The sequence below is a fragment of the Macaca mulatta genome, chromosome 12 (assembly GCF_049350105.2).
Source record: "Macaca mulatta isolate MMU2019108-1 chromosome 12, T2T-MMU8v2.0, whole genome shotgun sequence".
NCBI classification, from domain to species: domain Eukaryota; kingdom Metazoa; phylum Chordata; class Mammalia; order Primates; family Cercopithecidae; genus Macaca; species Macaca mulatta.
Genome location: NC_133417.1, coordinates 53479164 through 53496926, shown reverse-complemented (window position 1 = coordinate 53496926; position 17763 = coordinate 53479164). Strand labels below are relative to the sequence as shown.

At 37.1% G+C, this 17763-nt stretch overlaps 1 protein-coding gene across 15 annotated transcripts in view; it reads right to left on the bottom strand.

Moving 5' to 3' along the window:
- The window catches only part of MBD5 (methyl-CpG binding domain protein 5), a 509020-nt gene that overhangs the window by 9413 nt on the left and 481844 nt on the right, over positions 1-17763 (bottom strand). For 10 of the 15 annotated variants that reach the window (XM_077956507.1, XM_028830578.2, XM_077956502.1 and 7 more), the window contains 2 exons: positions 13203-14411; positions 1254-1366 (listed from right to left, as the gene is read on the bottom strand). In XM_077956507.1, coding sequence (XP_077812633.1) covers positions 1254-1366; positions 13203-14411 — 1322 coding nt within the window. 15 annotated transcript variants of the gene reach the window in all.

Genomic DNA, 17763 nt, shown 5'->3' with positions numbered 1-17763 from the left:
GAGTAGGAGGGACCCTGATCCCTGTTTTCCTTACCGGGTCTAGAGGGATGTTATCTGGCAATTAACTTGGCCTTTCACACAACCAATACCAATTTGCTACCTTTTAAAGGAGTCCAGGACATAGAGACATAGGAGTTTGCCCCTTGCAGCTGTCATCTTTTCGGATACCTTTTATTGAGGTGAAGAGTCTTCCTAAGATTTGTTGACTGCTAAAATTATGCCTCTGGCCAGAATTATGGGAAACACCATAAAGTGAAAGAGAATGCTTTCTAATAGATATTACTGATATCATTAGATAAGTCTTCTATGCAAGATACACTATGAATCATTCTGATCTCCACTTTGTAAGTCTTGATGTACAAACAGAAGTTAAAATGGTATTTTTAGGAAGATGATAATACATAAACACATTAAGCCTATGTGTCAATATTTGGGGGAAATGTGAGGATCATTTTGCAAATGAATAAAAATTAATTAATATGTAATTCTTGGTTGCTTGATAATGTGGAAATTAGTATAGCAACGGAACAGGTATATCAATTACACATTTTAAAATAGCTTTCTATGTACATATAGAGAAGCACATTTGTAGTTCTCTACCTTAATATGAAATAATAGTTATGATACATAAACATACATTGTATCACAGTAAAAACTGTGTTTCGAATATTATCTGCTTGTCTGTACTACATTTATTCAGAAAATAAATATTTAGAAAAACTTTAATAATACTGGCCTGAAATTCAACTTCTTGTTGTAATTCCAAAGAAAACTTACTTTCAAGTCCACACCCCTGATGCAACAACAAAAACAATCTTTATTTCGCATCACTTTGACTAGTAGTTAATCTGCCAAAATTATTTACGTGTACAACGAGGGATATTTGCTCCCCAAATTATTTGAATTGCAAATGGAATGATTCACTACACTTCCAGAGCCTATTTAATTCCTATATGTTGAGAATATGAATTATATTTTATTTTCCACTAAATGAGAGGAATGAAGATGCAGGAAATGAAGAAAGAACTGATGAAGAGGCAAATATTACACAGAGTGTAAACATAAATTGTTAAGAGGATATTTTCTGTAATCACTAATTTGGCTTGTCTATAATGGTCCTCTTTGGTGGTAACAAACTTTACTTAGGCAGGCCACAACATGGACAGAATCAGTGAGATTTCGTTGTCCCTTTGATGGATAAACAGTAAATTATATCCTTGAAAAACAAAGTAAAATTTTTAAAAAGTGCTTACTTTCTGTTCCTTTTCCGGACACGGCTGTAGGCTTCCAAACCTTCCGTTAGTGTCTTCAACTTCTCGGGCTCCACCTGAGTGAAGGTATGAAGACCAAACCACATTACCCAGACCTGTAATTGTTAAACATGGTGTTTACTTTCCTGCCGTAGGAGCAGGTGCTGCACTGGTGGGGAGGGGAGCCTTAACCTTCACTGCCTTGTCAAATCTTCTGTTCTCACTCAATCATTAGAGGTTGATTCTGTGGCTCCAGGCTGCAACATCAGTGGAACTGAAAAGCTGTTTGGCTTTAAAATTGTCAACATTTTGAAAATAATATTTTGGGAATAAAATCTGGAATTTAAACAACCTTCAACTCACAAAATCATAAAAATCAGAGATCCTGGTTCACTTTCTTAGCAACTGCAAATCTGTAGTATCAGACTACTGTGATATAAGTATCAGGGGAAGACAAGAGTGGTAGTTAGTGAAGTGAGTGGGCTTTGGAGCCAACAGATCAAAGTTTGAATCCTACTTTTCACTTCCTTGTAGGAGTAAAACACATTTTCTGAGCCTCAGTCTCCGCCTCTGTAAAATGAGGACAATAATACCTACCTTCCTGCTAGAACTGCTGTGAAAATTAAAATATGACAAGTCTTATTGAACACTTATCTTAGCATTCAGCAATGATCATGACCTAGTACACATTTGGCAGTGTACAGAGGCCATCAAACATGAGAAAAAGGTGTTGCTATGCCTTGTGGGTGTGTCCTTTGTCCTATCTTGCTTTCTGACTGCCAGTCTGTGTGTAGTCAGCTATGTCAACAGAGGTCAGCCACCAAGGGTGGTGGGGGGATATGTGTGTGTGTGGAGCGTGCAACCTTTGCTACACACCCCTGAGAATCTCTATCATGGTTCTTGAAGCCACCTCCCCACAATAAAAACAATTAATAATTAGGAAAACTTGTATGTGACTTGGGAATAAAAACACTTTTAGAAAAACATGGCTATTTTTATTCTGTAAACACACACACACACAATCTAAGTAAAAATAGTGTTGCTTGCTGCGTAAGCATAGTTTCAAGGCAAGTAACTCAGCTCTTTAATTGGGGTGAAAGCCAGCCACTTTACTCCCATTTCTCCTCCAACCCCCAATCCACTGTTATATAAAAATACAGAGTTAAACAAAATGCCTCATGGGTAAGAAAATAAACACTAATAAGCAATGAAATGATTATTAACTTTTGCCTTTGTATCCTCAAGATTGACTCATGAATGTCCTTTAGAAATAACTTCTCTATGACCCCTTTAAATCTAGAACACAGTTATGATTAACGAGAGGATTTCATTATTAAGTCTGAAAACAAGCATTTCTAATATTCAATGAGAAAAACAGTCAAATAACGGAAATGTTTTCCTTTTCATGTTTTTGTATTTTGCCCGCACAAATGTCTTATACACAAGTTCATACATACCCAACTCACTGTGTGGCAGCACAAGAGACAACTTTGTTCCAATAACACTTCACGTAAAGAAAAGTGTCCTATTGGGTTACTGGCACCACTGGAAAAGCTAAAGTAAGCTAAATGTATCCATGTGTTGTTTAAAAAAAAAAAAGGTGCCTGGATGCACTTTCACATTTCATGTTAGAAATGAGCCTCCATCCTGTATTCACTCACATGAAGGGGATATGAAAAATGCTTTGCATATTTCAGTTTTGTAATCAATAAATGATTCCACTTATATTTAAATAAGCTTCTTGGCAGCAGGAAAGGAGTTGTGCTATATAACAAACTTCTATTAGACTTAAACTAGTGTAGTGAGGGATCTCAGAAGGGGTTAATCTGGTCACAGAATCAGATTCACAATGAAACAAAGCAAGACACAGCAATTAAAACTTACCCCATTGGTCTTAATTTAAAAAACAAAGTTAGGTCAGAGTATTTTTTTAAGTCTTCAATTTTTATTTTTAATTAATTATGGAATAAGGGACAGTAAAAACATTTCTTGTGCATTTATTATGTAAAAGGCACTGTTTTATCATTTAATATGATACTACTGCAAACTAGTATTACTTTTATATTATTACAGATGGGACTTGGTGCATTTAAATAACATGGCCAGAATTGAAACTCAGGTCTGACTCCAACGTGCTCAACTTCTCTCCACCATACCAACTCCAACGTACATTGAAATATAGTCATTTTATATATATATATAGCATTTATATATATAAAATTACACACACATATATAAAATACACACACACACAGGCACACTAAAAAATTTAGGTCAAACTATTTAAAATTAGATTTCTACAAAATTTAGATGACAATTTGCCCAAATTTATACTCAATTTTTTTATGCTTGAATAATTTTCCAGGGATATTTTTTCTGAACTAATACTCTACCATGGTTTCTTCATTTAAATCTGCCTCTAAGCCTCTAACATACTCTTATAATGAACTATATTATTTATAAAGGATTAAATGACCTTGAAAAAGAAAGCAAAGATAGTCTTTCTGAAATTAAATATAAGTAAGATATATACCGCTGTGCATTTCTGCTATAACAAGATCATACATATTCAGAAGAAAGTTTAGTTTGTTTCAGGATTTCAGCATTTTGCTGTGTTGTGAAATATATATGAAGAGTGTATGTTTTTTCTGGGGAAATACTCATACATTTGAAAAATATTCAAGAAATTTTAAAGATACCCTCCCAAAATGGTATCAGAGAACAACAAAATAAATTCAGCTTCTAGTTAAATAGAAATCATGTTTAATGAACACTCCCTTGTAAATTACTTAGCTAACTTGTAAATTTAAAAAATACGAGGAAATCAAATACATAAATGTAACATTAAAAAGGTTAAACACACACAAATATTTTTATAAAACTTACACTAAAGGAACAAGTAATTTAAGATAATACTTTTATCTATAATTAAAATCTTGTATTCTTATACAATCACAAGCCAGGAGTTTCACAAATTATTTAACTCTATCTTAGTGAGAATTTAGGAGAGGGCTTTATCTTTTTTATCTTTACTCATCATCTACCCACACAGTTTCATGCTGATAGCAATGACGCTAATAGTACTGGCCATCGTGGTGTAACTCCTTACTCATGTCATTTAAGAATCATAAAGTTACCTGGAATTTATATGTATTCACAGTTAACTTATTAATATATAAATATACACAAACGTTAAATGTTAATTTTTTTTTTTTTTTTTGAACATGGTCTCGCTCTGTTGGCCAGGCTGGAATGCAGTGGCGTGATCTTGGCTCATTGCAGCCTCGACCTCCTGGGCTTCAAGTAGTCTTCCCACCTCAGTCTCCTGAGTAGCTGGGACCACAGGTGTGTGCCACAATGCCCAGCTAATTTTTAAAATTTTTTTTATAGAAACAGGGGTCTCATTATGTTGCCCAAGCTGATCTCAAACTCCTGGGCTCAAGTGATCTGCTTGCCTTGGCCTCCAAAAGTGCTAGGATTAAAGGCATGAGCCACCATGCCCTACCAATACTTTTTGACTATTAAAAACTCTTCTTTCATTCAAATTGTTTAGATACAATAATTCTTCAACATAAATAGTTTTACAGTTTGTTCAGTGTAGATAGAAACATATTCATAAAGCCAGACATTACTATGTGGTGGATGATTAAGAGTTTTTCTGAACAAGCTAAATCTCTGGTTGCTTATTTGCTTATTTTGTTCAGAAGGCCCATATTACACATTTGGTAATTTAAGTTTTTGATTTGGTGTTAGCACAGTGGGTCCTCATGTATCTCAGAAGAAACTTAAAGTCTGACAAAAGAAGACATAAACCCTTCAGAGAGGTACACCAACCCTTGAAACAGAGGTATAGTACATATTTGAAGAACCTGGATCTGGCTGGGCAAGGTGGCTCATGCCTGTAATCCCAGCACTTTGGGAGGCCGAGGTGGGTGGATCATGAGGTCAGGAGTTCAAGACCAGCCTGGCCAACATGGTGAAACCCCATCTCTACTAAAAATACAAAAAATAGCTGGGCGTGGTGGCAGGCATCTGTAATCGCAGCTACTCAGGAGGCCGAGGCAGGAGAATTGTTTGAACCCAGAAGGCGGAGGTTGCAGTGAGCCGAGATCACACCACTGCACTTCAGCCTGGGCGACAGGGTGAGACTCCATCTCAGAAACAAAACAAAAAACAAACAAAAACGAAGAACCTGGGTCAATGATCCTAGATCACTTTTAAATACAGCTGGTTAACTGGAGATTACATTAAATTTTTCTGCAGGCTTTAATCTTGATAACACCCCTCTTTGTGAATTCTTTGGTCCTCCTTATTGCTGAAGCAGAGCTGTTGTGCAAACATCAAAGAATAATGGAGCACTAGCCACATCATTGATCTCATAACAGAGTAGACCTCGAGCTCCCCTTTTCATTCTTTACTTCCCCATTCCATTTCTTTAAAGTCCTGTTGCTGGGGAATGGCATAATGTAAGGAGTGCTAAATTTAGATTAGAAGACCAGGGTTGGGACCTGGCTTTACCCGTGATTTGTATTCTTTGGGATGCCACTTCTCTGAGCTTCAGTTCTCCCATCTGTAAAATGGGGATAATTCTGCACATCTTTACGGGTTATTGAAAGGATCTAAAATGACCACAAACATGAAGGTGCTTTATGAACACCAAAGCAGTCCAAAGTGCCACTGGTGGTATGTAAAATTATTTTAGGTAAAACATGGACAAACCTTTAAATATTCTTTTTTAGTTTTTGTTTTTTTTTTTTTTTTTTTTAGAGACAAGGTCTCCACTCTGTCACCCAGACTGGAGTGCAGTGGTGTGATCACAGCTCATTGTAGCCTTGAATTCCAGAACTCAAGTGATCCTCCCACCTCAGTCTTCCAAGTAGCTAAAATTTTAGGGGTGCACCACCATGCCTGGCATGCTCATTGCAGCCTTGACCTCACGGGCTCAAGTGACCACCTTACCTTAGCCTCCCGTGTAGCTGGGACCACAGGTGTACAGCATCATGCCTGCTAATTTTTAACAATTTTTTGTAGAGATGGGGTTTCATTATGTTGCCCAGGCTAGTCTTGAACTCCTGGCCTCAAGTGATCCTCTGATCTCGGACTCCCAAAGCACTAGGATTATAGGTGTGAGCCACTGTGCCCAGCCTCCTTTGCACATTTTTAATAGTTATATTATTCATATAAGTTTACATTAGAAAAATACAAGTAACATTATGATTTTACACATACAATATCCTAGGATAAAACTAAAGTTGTTTAAATTTAAAAAGTGGCTGGAATAGTGCCTAGAACATATGTGCCTAATAAATATTTCTTGAATGAATCAATTAAGTGATAAATTTAAAGAAAAAATTTAAGTAAATAATAATATATGTAATATGCAACTTTAGCTGAAGTCTGGGAAATATAGCTCTGAAGTAGAAAGCAAATATGAGGCATTTATTAAGTTCATTATCAAACATTTATTAAACAGTAAATATTAAAAATAATATATATTTTTAAAAATAACATCTTCAAACTGAAAAAATTCCTGCTAACTTAAGTGCAATATTTCAATATTTTTAAAAGACTGGGAATTAATATTATATGATAAATAATTTAGGGTAAAAAGTTGATTCACCTGTGACAGAAAGGATGAACCTAATTGTTTTCCAACAATAGTACAAAGTTCTCATGGCAGAGTACTAATCATTCCTTTAAATGAATCCCAACTTTTTCCAATGAACTAACCAAATTCTCTTTATCACAATTTAGTCAGTGGCATTATCTGAGGCCTTTTTCGGTGCTTCCTTTCTTCTTCACTTTGCATAGCAGTGTTTCTAAGCACTAGGGAACTACATTACAGGATGGGGGTAAATCCATTCTAAATGTGACAATAATTTGCATATCAATCCACAACACATAGATAGAATTAAATGTTTCAGATGAGTTTGTAATTTCTAAGGAAACAATGCTTGGAAGTTCATGTAACAGAAGCAAGTAGTTGCCTCAGACCTGAGATTCTATTTCCTGCTTCCTATCTGAAATTGTATGAACAAGCTCATGTAGTCTGCGTTGGGCTCAGTTACCTACGTGATTGAAGACAGGCCTCCTAGTCCTCTTTAATCTGGCTCAGGAAAAAAGTTCACAATATTTCACAATTCACTATAGTAAAGTTTACAGTTGTTTTACTCAGCTTAGTCTTTTTCTTGATAGTCACATTTTTGGTCTTTGCTAGTTCTTCATTTTTATTATCTTTCAAATTCTGATCAGGAATTGACTTTGTTGGCCTGGATTTTATCTTTCTTATTACTTTTGAAAAACTATTTTGCTCCCTTTCAAGGAGATTCTGGTGCTGACAGGGCATTGATTGCCTCTGTCACACTACCAGCCAAAATGCAACCCAAGTATTGTGGATGCCGTGGTACAGAGAAAAGGATTCATCTCCAACAGCAGTTAAGAAAATAGATAAGGCAAAGTGAATACACTAAGAACATTCTCAACAGAGAATTACAGTACCAAAGAATACAAACAGCTAACACTGATAAACACACAAAGAACGTTCTTCAAAGTAAAATGTCTGAACATCACAGGAGGGGGCACCTCCCAAAGTTAGTTCTCCGGGCTCAACTTCTTAAGTTACCCACCCCCAGAATGCGAGGTAAGTTGTATCTCGTTATGCTCCATGCTGTCAAAACACGTGTGCGTGTGATGCTGAACTGACATACAGAAAATGTATTGCCCCCCAATAAATTTGGTTATGAGTTTTAATAAAGATGAATTTTGTCGGTTTTGAATGACTATTCAGAGAGCTGTTTTTATCTCTACTTGCCAGAAATAACTGTGTGGAAGAAAGTCAAAGAGCAGTTTTGAAGAGGGAACACCCTACCCACTTATGCTTTGAAAATAATGTCTTCATTTAACCAGGTAGTGTAGAACAGAGACGTAAACTTTTTTCGGTAATCAGGTGTTTCTGCAACTGTCCAACAACAGTCATTGAAAAGAAACATTTTGGTACCAGTCTAGTAATAAATTATTTCTTAAATTTGGCTTGGGTCAGAATATACATCAAATGTAAGAGCAATGACATATGAAGACCAAAGGGAGGATGTTCAAAAAGTAAAAATGATCTATGCAGAAAAAAATAAAAATTTTAGTTTTTGATTATTACTGCTTGAGAGGCAACCCTTTTAAGCTAGTTAACATAAAATCAAAGATGACAGATGACAATTGTAAAATATATTTTAGAAAACAAGAGCATTTTCTTTATATTTAAATAGTTAATGAAATAGGTACATAAAGATAACCATTTCCTCCGTAGTTGCATAGGCTTAAAAATGTTTGCATATTAAGGCATAGAGGTGTAATGTCAGAGGTAGCCATTTTCTTCCCAAGAATTCCCTAACATTATGCCAAGATCTGGAAGTTGAATCTGTCTGGCTCTGGCTATGTACTGGAGCACAATCCTGAGGTCTTATTCCTGGTCACTGAGCCACGAACAATAAAGGGTTCATGGTTCAGAGAGAAACTTGCACCAGTTATTTAGAACAAGTATAACTATCTCCCAGAATGTACTTCTGGTTTTTTTTTGTTTTTTTTTGTTTTTTTTTTTTTTTGAGATGGAGTCTCGCTCTGTCGCCCAGGCTGGAGGGTAGTGGCCGGATCTCAGCTCACTGCAAGCTCCACCTCCCGGGTTCACGCCATTCTCCTGCCTCAGCCTCCCGAGCAGCTGGGACTACAGGTGTTCGTCACCACGTCCGGCTAATTTTTTGTATTTTTAGCAGAGACGGGGTTTCACCGTGTTAGCCAGTATAGTCTCGATATCCTGACCTCGTGATCCGCCCGCTTCGGCCTCCCAAAGTGCTGGGATTACAGGCATGAGCCACCGTGCCCGGCCCAGAATGTACTTCATTACAAATGGGTAACCAAGGGAAAAAACATATTAGGAAGGATATAGTACTTCTTGAGTGGTAAAATACAAGGCACATAATGTCCTCCAATGCTGTCACATAGCTTCAATCTTAGGAAAGTAATACATACAAGCAATTCATCCCAACTTTTCATAGGCTGTTAAAAATCTCCACTAATTAATATTGTTTTACGTGTGAAAGAGAGTTATGTGGGAAGGTAGAGGAAGAAAGCCTGAGTTGATTTTTTTTAGAAACATTGAAGTTCACTCAACAAACTGAGTGCTTTAAAACGCTTCCAAGTAGAACTCCTGCTTGAAATTAACAGCTAACACTAACTTATAATCAGATATGCTGATTTGTATATGTGCTATAAACATACTTATGAACTATTTCATTCATTGAATATAATTCTTATAATCCTTTACTCTCAACTTGGTTAATAAATCCTTTATACATGGACAATGCAGAGGTAAACAATAACTAAGGTCAAATTACCACAATTCCATAATGGTGGAACCTAAATTAATAAGACTATCTACCATAAAGGGCAGAGAATAGGAGGTTAATGTTTACTGAACCTCTTTGATGTGCCAGATAATAATCTACAGTATTTCATTGAAATCTTAAGGCATCTATTTGAATCGAAATTAATGTTCTCACTTGAAAGAGGTGAGTAGCCTGCAGCTTCTAGGAGATTAATATACCTACTACGACCACTTAGGTAACTAGCAGAGCTAAGAGTAGGCTCACATCAGAGTGCCCAAAACCCATGCCTCTTTATGCTACACCCTGCTTTTTCTCTAGTTCTCTGCAGACTGTGTTTATACAGTATTCGATGTCTAGAAACCATACCTTTTAGGAAATCATCTCAGAAACTACAGAACATGTCTAATGCATATCAGTAATCTGCTACATTTACTATCCCTCCAAAGACCAAAAAGGCCTTTCTAAGATCATAAGCTGACCTAGTCAGTTACTATTATGACTAACGGTATCTGCTACAATATTAATGTATTGACAATGGGAGGTCTCAGCCCTTGGCAATTATCAGTGCTTTGATCACACAGCATTGACTTCCTTAGACCAGAGACCATTCATGCAACCTAAAAATAGGAAAGGCATCCAGCTTGTTTTGAAATAGTAATCTTCTATCCTGTCAATTAATTATCTTTATTTTCTATTTCGCCTGCTTCCATAAAGAATTTGGAGTGGTTTGCTGAGAATAAAGCCTGTAACTGAAAATAATAAATGGTATGTTGTGGGGTGGAGTCAGGGGTAATAAATCTACTCTAAAACTTGAGTTAACATAGATTATTATCTGGTGGGATCCGACAGAATCTTGGATTCTTTGGTGGACATAGAAATAGTATGAAAGCTGAGAAGCTAAGAAAGTTTAAAATGATAATGTAGGAAAATAGTTTGGCAAATTTTTTCTTCTTAGACACTACAAAGATAAACATTATGGAAAATGATCCCACATTCCACATTAGCAAGGCGGAATTAGAAAGGTTTTACTATAATAAACAAAGTCGGAGCTAGTCTCTGCCTTTCTGCTTTAGACTTTATAAAAATGTCAGGCATTGCCATAGTGTATAGAAGGTAACCTAAGGCAATGCTTACCTTTTTAGAAGCAGAAGTCCAGTTATTAATGTACAAGGCATTATCCAACATTCTTGGGCATTAAGGAGTTCTACATAAATAAAATTACATCCAAACTGGTTCACCTGAATGAGTACAAATTTTAAAAAGTGTTCTACTAGATATCTCTCTGAAATACATCATGTTTTGTCTTATACAGGTATTGAACATAGTTTTACTTTTTCTTCATGAACTAGGGTCATCAACATATCAGACACTTGGCTTGAAGTCGGACCTGTGTTTGAGATTTTACCTTTTCTGGTGTTGTAAAATGAGAACTTTGACTCACGGAGCATCACTAAGTAAGGTATTGGGAAGTCTTGTTTTGTGAACTATAGAGGAAAAAAGAATGTTTGTGAAGTAGTACTTAGTTTACTTATGTGCAAAAGTGTGGTAGGTCCTGAAAAGACCAGAGGTTTTTAAAAATGCTGAGTCCTTAGAGCTTCTGAGGCTGTTATACCTTGCTTTTTAAATGATAGATAAATGTTTCATGTATTATCATTAATATTTTATTGCATGTTTTCAGTTTTTCACCTCTAAATGTGTGCTTTAAATTAAATTCTCTGAATTACTAAAAATATTTTTAGTGTATAGTATATCTTGATATAAAGGTTTTTACTTGAGAATCCAAAACGACAAGGTCAGCCAGCGAGAGGAAGAATATGTGAATTTACAGCAACAGTTTTATGTTTCCTATTACAATTCATCTATTGCCAAAATTAAGGAAGAAGAATCTGAATTTTAAAAATATTATTTTATAGTGGAATGAATACTACATACTACTTTGCTTATTTAAGTGAAGAAAAATAAGTGTTTCTTGGACTCTTCGATTTTTTTTTAAAGTACATCTCCCCTAACATCAGTGAATACCTCAGTCTCAGGAGTTTTCGAGCAGAGATTAATCAGAAGATCTAGACCATTGTTTAATGTGAAATGTGTTAAAAGTACATGCCTTTACTCTCCTAAGGGCATAAAAAGATATTTAGACAAGGCATTTAGGACAGGAAGAATGTTTCCAGGGAAGGGAGGCCATAATCTTTTTTTTCAGTTAAGCTTTTGGTAAAATGGCACATAAAAAAGACTTAGTTCGTTTGCACAGACATTGTAAAACAGTTCAATGTCTACATCTTGTATTTGTAGCAGTTCCATTTATATCATAAAAGCCCACTTTTTCTGTTTCTAATTATTTCTTGAATAAACTGTCAAAAATATTTAGGTTTTTCAACCTAAAGAATGTTTGTCTGATCTCTGAGAGTATAGAGAATAAAATATTTTGTGAATAGGGGTATGGAATTCATTTCCTTATCAAATGTACAAACATTATGCCCAGAGTGTATCCTGACAAGTATATATTAGGCATTATGAGCAAGGTTTTAGGACCTCCTAGTCATTTGGAGAAAGACAATCCTTTTATTGTGCTGGCAAAAATGCTTTTGGTTTCCTGTCATTAAACCTAAGTGCCAGTGAAAGTTTGAGCACAGTTGAAATTGCTTTATAGAATATACTCTTTACGAGAATAACATATACCTGTAAGAGTAATTTTTATTACCTAGGAAGATGAAAAATTATACATTTCTTCATCATATGGGGGAATGTGCATAATGATCTCCTCCTGGTCAGATATAAATTTTTCTATCTACTTTAAACACTCTGCATATTTCTTGCCTAGTGAGCCAATTCCACCATTTTTGTAAGGGCCGGAAAAAAAAAAAAAAAAAAAGCCCAGAAGACCCCTACTAATTTCTTTTAAATTGAACGGTAGTTTCATGGAGAAGTTTTCACTTAATTTATATGATCTAATTGTGTTAAGTAGAACCAGACTATGGGGTTAAACATTTCCATATGTTTTAAAGGCCCAGAACTTTTCCTGAAAGGTATTCAGGAAATTCTGATTTCAGACTTTACCTGCTGCTTCCAGAAACGGCTGCATCTCCACCCAGACTGTACCCCCTTCCCAGCTCTGTGTGCCACATGTAAGCACATACAGGAGATGTCGTCCCCTGGCGCATCTGTTGCCTGGGAGCGCCTTACCCCTGCCACACTCCTGGACCTCCAAAGGCTACCAGATTTTTTTCCCCAGTCATTGACACTTGCCTTCCTCCTCAGTGTATGAAATGAAGAACTAGGTAACTGTAGAGAGGGAAGGCAGAGTGGACCAAATTCTGGAAATCTGGTTCCTGGCTTACAGCCACCCTGAGCCCTAGTGTGATCTATAAATGCTTTACAACTCACCCCTTGTTGATATGACATTTTGTTGACTATAACCATCCCCTCTTCATTTTATGCTCCAGAAGCTTGTGAGACCTCAATGAGTCATGAAGAATCCTAATTTCAAATCCAAAGAATCCAAAGTGATGATAACAAAAACCAATAATTGATATCTGAACAAAGGTTAGTATTTGACAATGGATAAAGATTGGTATACCTTCCCTTCCTCTGGGCTTTGTTGACATGAATTGTGAACGTCGTCTTCTCTTACTAATTTTCCAGGCCAGGAAGTCAGTCCTTTGATTTGGCCCCAGACCAAGTCGCCAACATTGAACGTCCTTGGTCTATAATGTATCAATTCATTTGAAGAGGGGGAGTCTGGATTCCTTAGGTCATCTTCACTACTAATGCTTTTAGCATCTGAAGGGCTAGGCACACACCCATTAATGCTTTTGGCATTAAAGTCTCCATTGTAATGGATGTAGTCTTTGACCAGAGAATTTTCCAAACTATTTGAGGAACTTGGAGACTGCTCCTCTAGGACCAGGTCTTGCTTTGCAGTGCTTAGCAGCTCTCCAAATCCCCGACTCTGTCGAGGTCTATTCCCATTAATGTGTGCACATCTTTCCACAGTGTTCTCTAGTCTCTCCTTAAAACTCATCATAGTTCTTTTGTAGTTATTATACCTGAAATTTTCCTCTAGAATTTTATCCCCTGGACAGTTTCTTGGTGGTAACAGTATTGGGTGCTGTTCCCCAGGCAGAAATGGCAGTGTAGAGACATTATTGGACCTTTCATGACAAGGACTACTGTGGATATGGCCTGGATGATCTAAAAATTCCTCGTACTTCCACCTGTTTCGCTCCCCTCTGGGACTTTGCTCCCCGTCCCACTGTTTTTTGGATGTGTGGCAACTTGCTGACTTGAAATATTCAAACCCATCTCCTTCGTTCGCATTTTTCCCATGGTCTAGATTCTTGGGCAGCCGAACCCCTCTTGAATTCCTCAGCCTACCGTCATGATCAACACCTCCCATGTTCCGTCCATGAATGACCGCACTGACAGCACTGGAGAGATTTAATGGGTCACCAATTGAAGCAGTGAAGGCACTCATGGCACTCAGAGCTGGAATGGGGCTGATCTGAGTTGTACTGTTGACTGCAGTGGTGATGACAACCTGCATTCCCTTGCTGGCTGCATCGACAACTGCTTTGTAAATGGCATCTACGGAAGCATCACCTGGGCCACCCACAACGAGGCCATCCTTCACCTGTTGACCAAGAGATGGGTCAATCCTCGGTTGCAACTCACAAGGTGTATCTTGAAAAGGTGGAAGTGTAGTGTTTGGATTCTCAGGAAGTGCTGTGAGCCCAGGCTGAGTGCTTATTCTTTTGTTTAGGAGAGCTGCATCTTCCTGCATTCTCACCTTGAAGAAATAGACAGGAAGCAGTGAGAGAAAGGGAAATAATTTTAAAGGCCTCAAAGAGAAAGACTACAACTTTAAGATTTACCAAAAGACAAACAAATATAACAAGGAAGGAAATATAAAGAACAAGACTCAAAAAATGAAGTAAAAAGTCACTTTGTATAGGAAAGCTTATGTCTTGATTATATTTGCAGGCTGCTTCTTTGGTTAAAATCATTCAACAGATTTTTTAAAATCATCATTGCAAAACCTTCTCTAGAAAAATTAAACTTGACGTGGTTGGACAGAAAACATACTCAGGTTGGGATGATTCCATTTATCCGGTGTCATTACAGGTCTTTGCAATTTAGGATTCAAAAAAAAGTCAAGTCACAGGTAATCAAATTAGCAAAGGAAAAATATTTTGAAAGTGATTTCTAACTCACTGATGTTTCCACTTAACTAAGTGAAATACAATATAAAATTAAAAAATATATAAACTCTTTTCTTAACAATAACATGACACTAGTTTTCAGATGGGGTAGTAATACCTGCTCCTCAACCTTTTCAGGCCATATCCCCATGCTGTCAGTAGTGACAATGGCTATCTGCAGAAGTGATTCTCAATTGGGAAGTGGTGAAGGGACAGCATACTTACCGGGGGAGCATATCAGAATTGTGGTATAGGAAGGATGAGGGCAGTTTGAAAAAGTGCCCAAGGTTATTCTAATTTTACCCCCACCCCCATGCCATCTAAGAATTACTGCTCTAGATTCTTGATACTTTGGAGTTTCAGATTTTTTTCCACAATGATCTCTCCCTTTCTTTACATCCTTCCCTACTAATCCAGAACCTAGGATCTGTCAGCACATCAGCCTCTCTCTTGCTATTATCACCCTGTCTACACCTACCAGGCAAAATCCCAATCTTGGATCAATTCAACTGCCTGCCTTATCTACATCTACAGTGAGGATGCTGAGTATTTGTCTATAGGAATTTGTAGCTTCCAACTTCAGTTGAGGGCTTATTGCTGCCCATCAATCCTAGATCTTCTAGTTAGTTGTCACTCATTTTCCACAACTATTCAAATCTTCACCAACTTCTTCACCATCTCCCAGACTATTCTTAGTAGATGACCTTACGTAATAGAGAAAATAAAGCCCATCAGGCAAGAATTCTCACAATTTCTTATACTCTGATACTCCCTGCCCCTGGCAGCAGACTTCTCTGCAACTATACCTGTCCTAAATTCTGTCCTGCTTCCCATAAGAGGGTTCCCTTCTGCTCTCTGAGGGTGTGCCCTCCACTTACGTTCTGAATCCCAAGCCCCCTTCTAAAGGATCCTGTCTTATTTATTATCCCTTCTTTTTTTTTTTTTTTTTTTTTTTGAGACAGAGTCTCGCTCTGTTGCCCAGGCTGGAGTGCGGTGGTGTGATCTCGGCACTGCAAGCTCCACCTCCCGGGTTCACGCCATTCTCCTGCCTCAGCCTCCAAGTAGCTGTGACTACAGGCGCGCACCACCACGCCTGGCTAATTTTTTGCATTTTTAGCAGAGACGGGGTTTCACCGTGTTAGCCAGGATGGTCTCAATCTCCTGACCTTGTGATCCGCCCGTCTCAGCCTCCCAAAGTGCTGGGATTACAGGCGTGAGCCACCGCGCCCGGCATCCCTTCCCTTCTTTATGTTCAATCTCTTCCACTTTTCTGGGTCTTTCCTATAGCACATGATTATGTTCATGGCTTACGTATTTTAAAGTTTGCATTCATCTACTCCCGACCCCCTGCTGGGGCACTGCCCTATTTCTCTTACGTTCTTCAAAGTTAAGTTTTTTTCAAAAATAAATTTTGTTGTGTGTATTTGAAGTTAACACCATAATGTTATAGAATACATACACAGATGGTAAAGGGGTTACTATAGTGAAACAAATGAGCCTATCTATCATCTCATATAGTTGTGTGTATGTGTGTGTGTTGTGTGTGTGTGTTTGTCAAGAACAGCTGAAGTATACTTCTTTAATCTATACTCTTTAATTCCTAACCTCCCATTCGCTGTTCCTCCCTTTTGCCATCTGGCTCCTACTCCCACCACTCCAGCAAAACTGCATTCCACTAAGTCACTGATGATGTCCTAATTGGTAAATCTAAAGGATTCTCTTCAGGCTTTATCTTACCTTTTTTCTCAGTGACACGGTTGAGCACTTCCTCTTCCTTTCTGAATTATTTTATTATGGATTTTATATATATATATGTCAAAAATATACAAGTTTTCTTCATCATTACTTCTCACCCATACTCACAGTTTCTCACCCTACTCCAGTCCTATTTCCTTACTTAGAACTAACCAGCACTGGAGTGCATCCTTCTTACCTCCCTTCCTTGCTTCCCTCCTTTCTTTCAACCTAATTGGGATGGTACTAGATTCTGGATCCCACACCCCCTCCTCAGGGATCCTGCCTTATTTATTATCCCTTGAACATAAAGATGTTCCACTTTCCTGGGTCTTTCCTTTAGCGTATGATTACATTCATGGTTTCCAGATTTAAAAGTACTGTTCTGCAATACTATAGCACTGGAGTCTTGCAGTCTTACAGATCTTTCCATATCAGATTATGTAAGTCTACCTAATTTTCTAAACCACTAGGTAGATGGATATACTGTACCACAATATATTTAACCATTTCCCTACTGATGGAGTGGTTCATAATTTTTGACACCACAAATTATACTGCACTGAACATTTTGATATGTGCTTGTTTGTTCACATTTGAAGATTTCTCTAAAATGAGATATTAATACATAGAAGCTGAACTTCTGGTCAAAAGATATTTAAAAATCTGATATGCTATCAAATTACTCTCCAAAAGGACTGTATCAGCATGTAATCAGACCACCAGTAATCTGAGAGAATCTATTTCTCTGCACCCTTATCAGCAGTGGATATCATCAATCTGATGGACACATTACTGTGATAATGTATGTAACTCTGATTATTTTCATACGTTTATTAATACTTTATCTTTCAAATTCTATGAATTACCTGTTCATATCTATTGCTAACTCTTTCTAATCAATTATCTTTTTTCTTTCTGATTTGTAGGAGCTCTTTTTACATTATAGGTGTTATTTAGTATGTATTAGGAAAATATTTTCTGCCAGGTTGTCACTTGTCTTTAGTTTTGTTTAGAATATCCTTGATCACACAGAGATTTTAAATTTTTAGGTAATCAAATTTGTTTCTTTTCCTTTTGACTGCCTTGGTTTTCTGTCATGCTGAAAGAGCCTTCTCTACCCCAAGATTATTTTTAAAAAGTCCATATTTTCTTCCCATGTGGATTTAGTGTTACTCTTTCCACCTATCTCCTTAATCTAGCAGG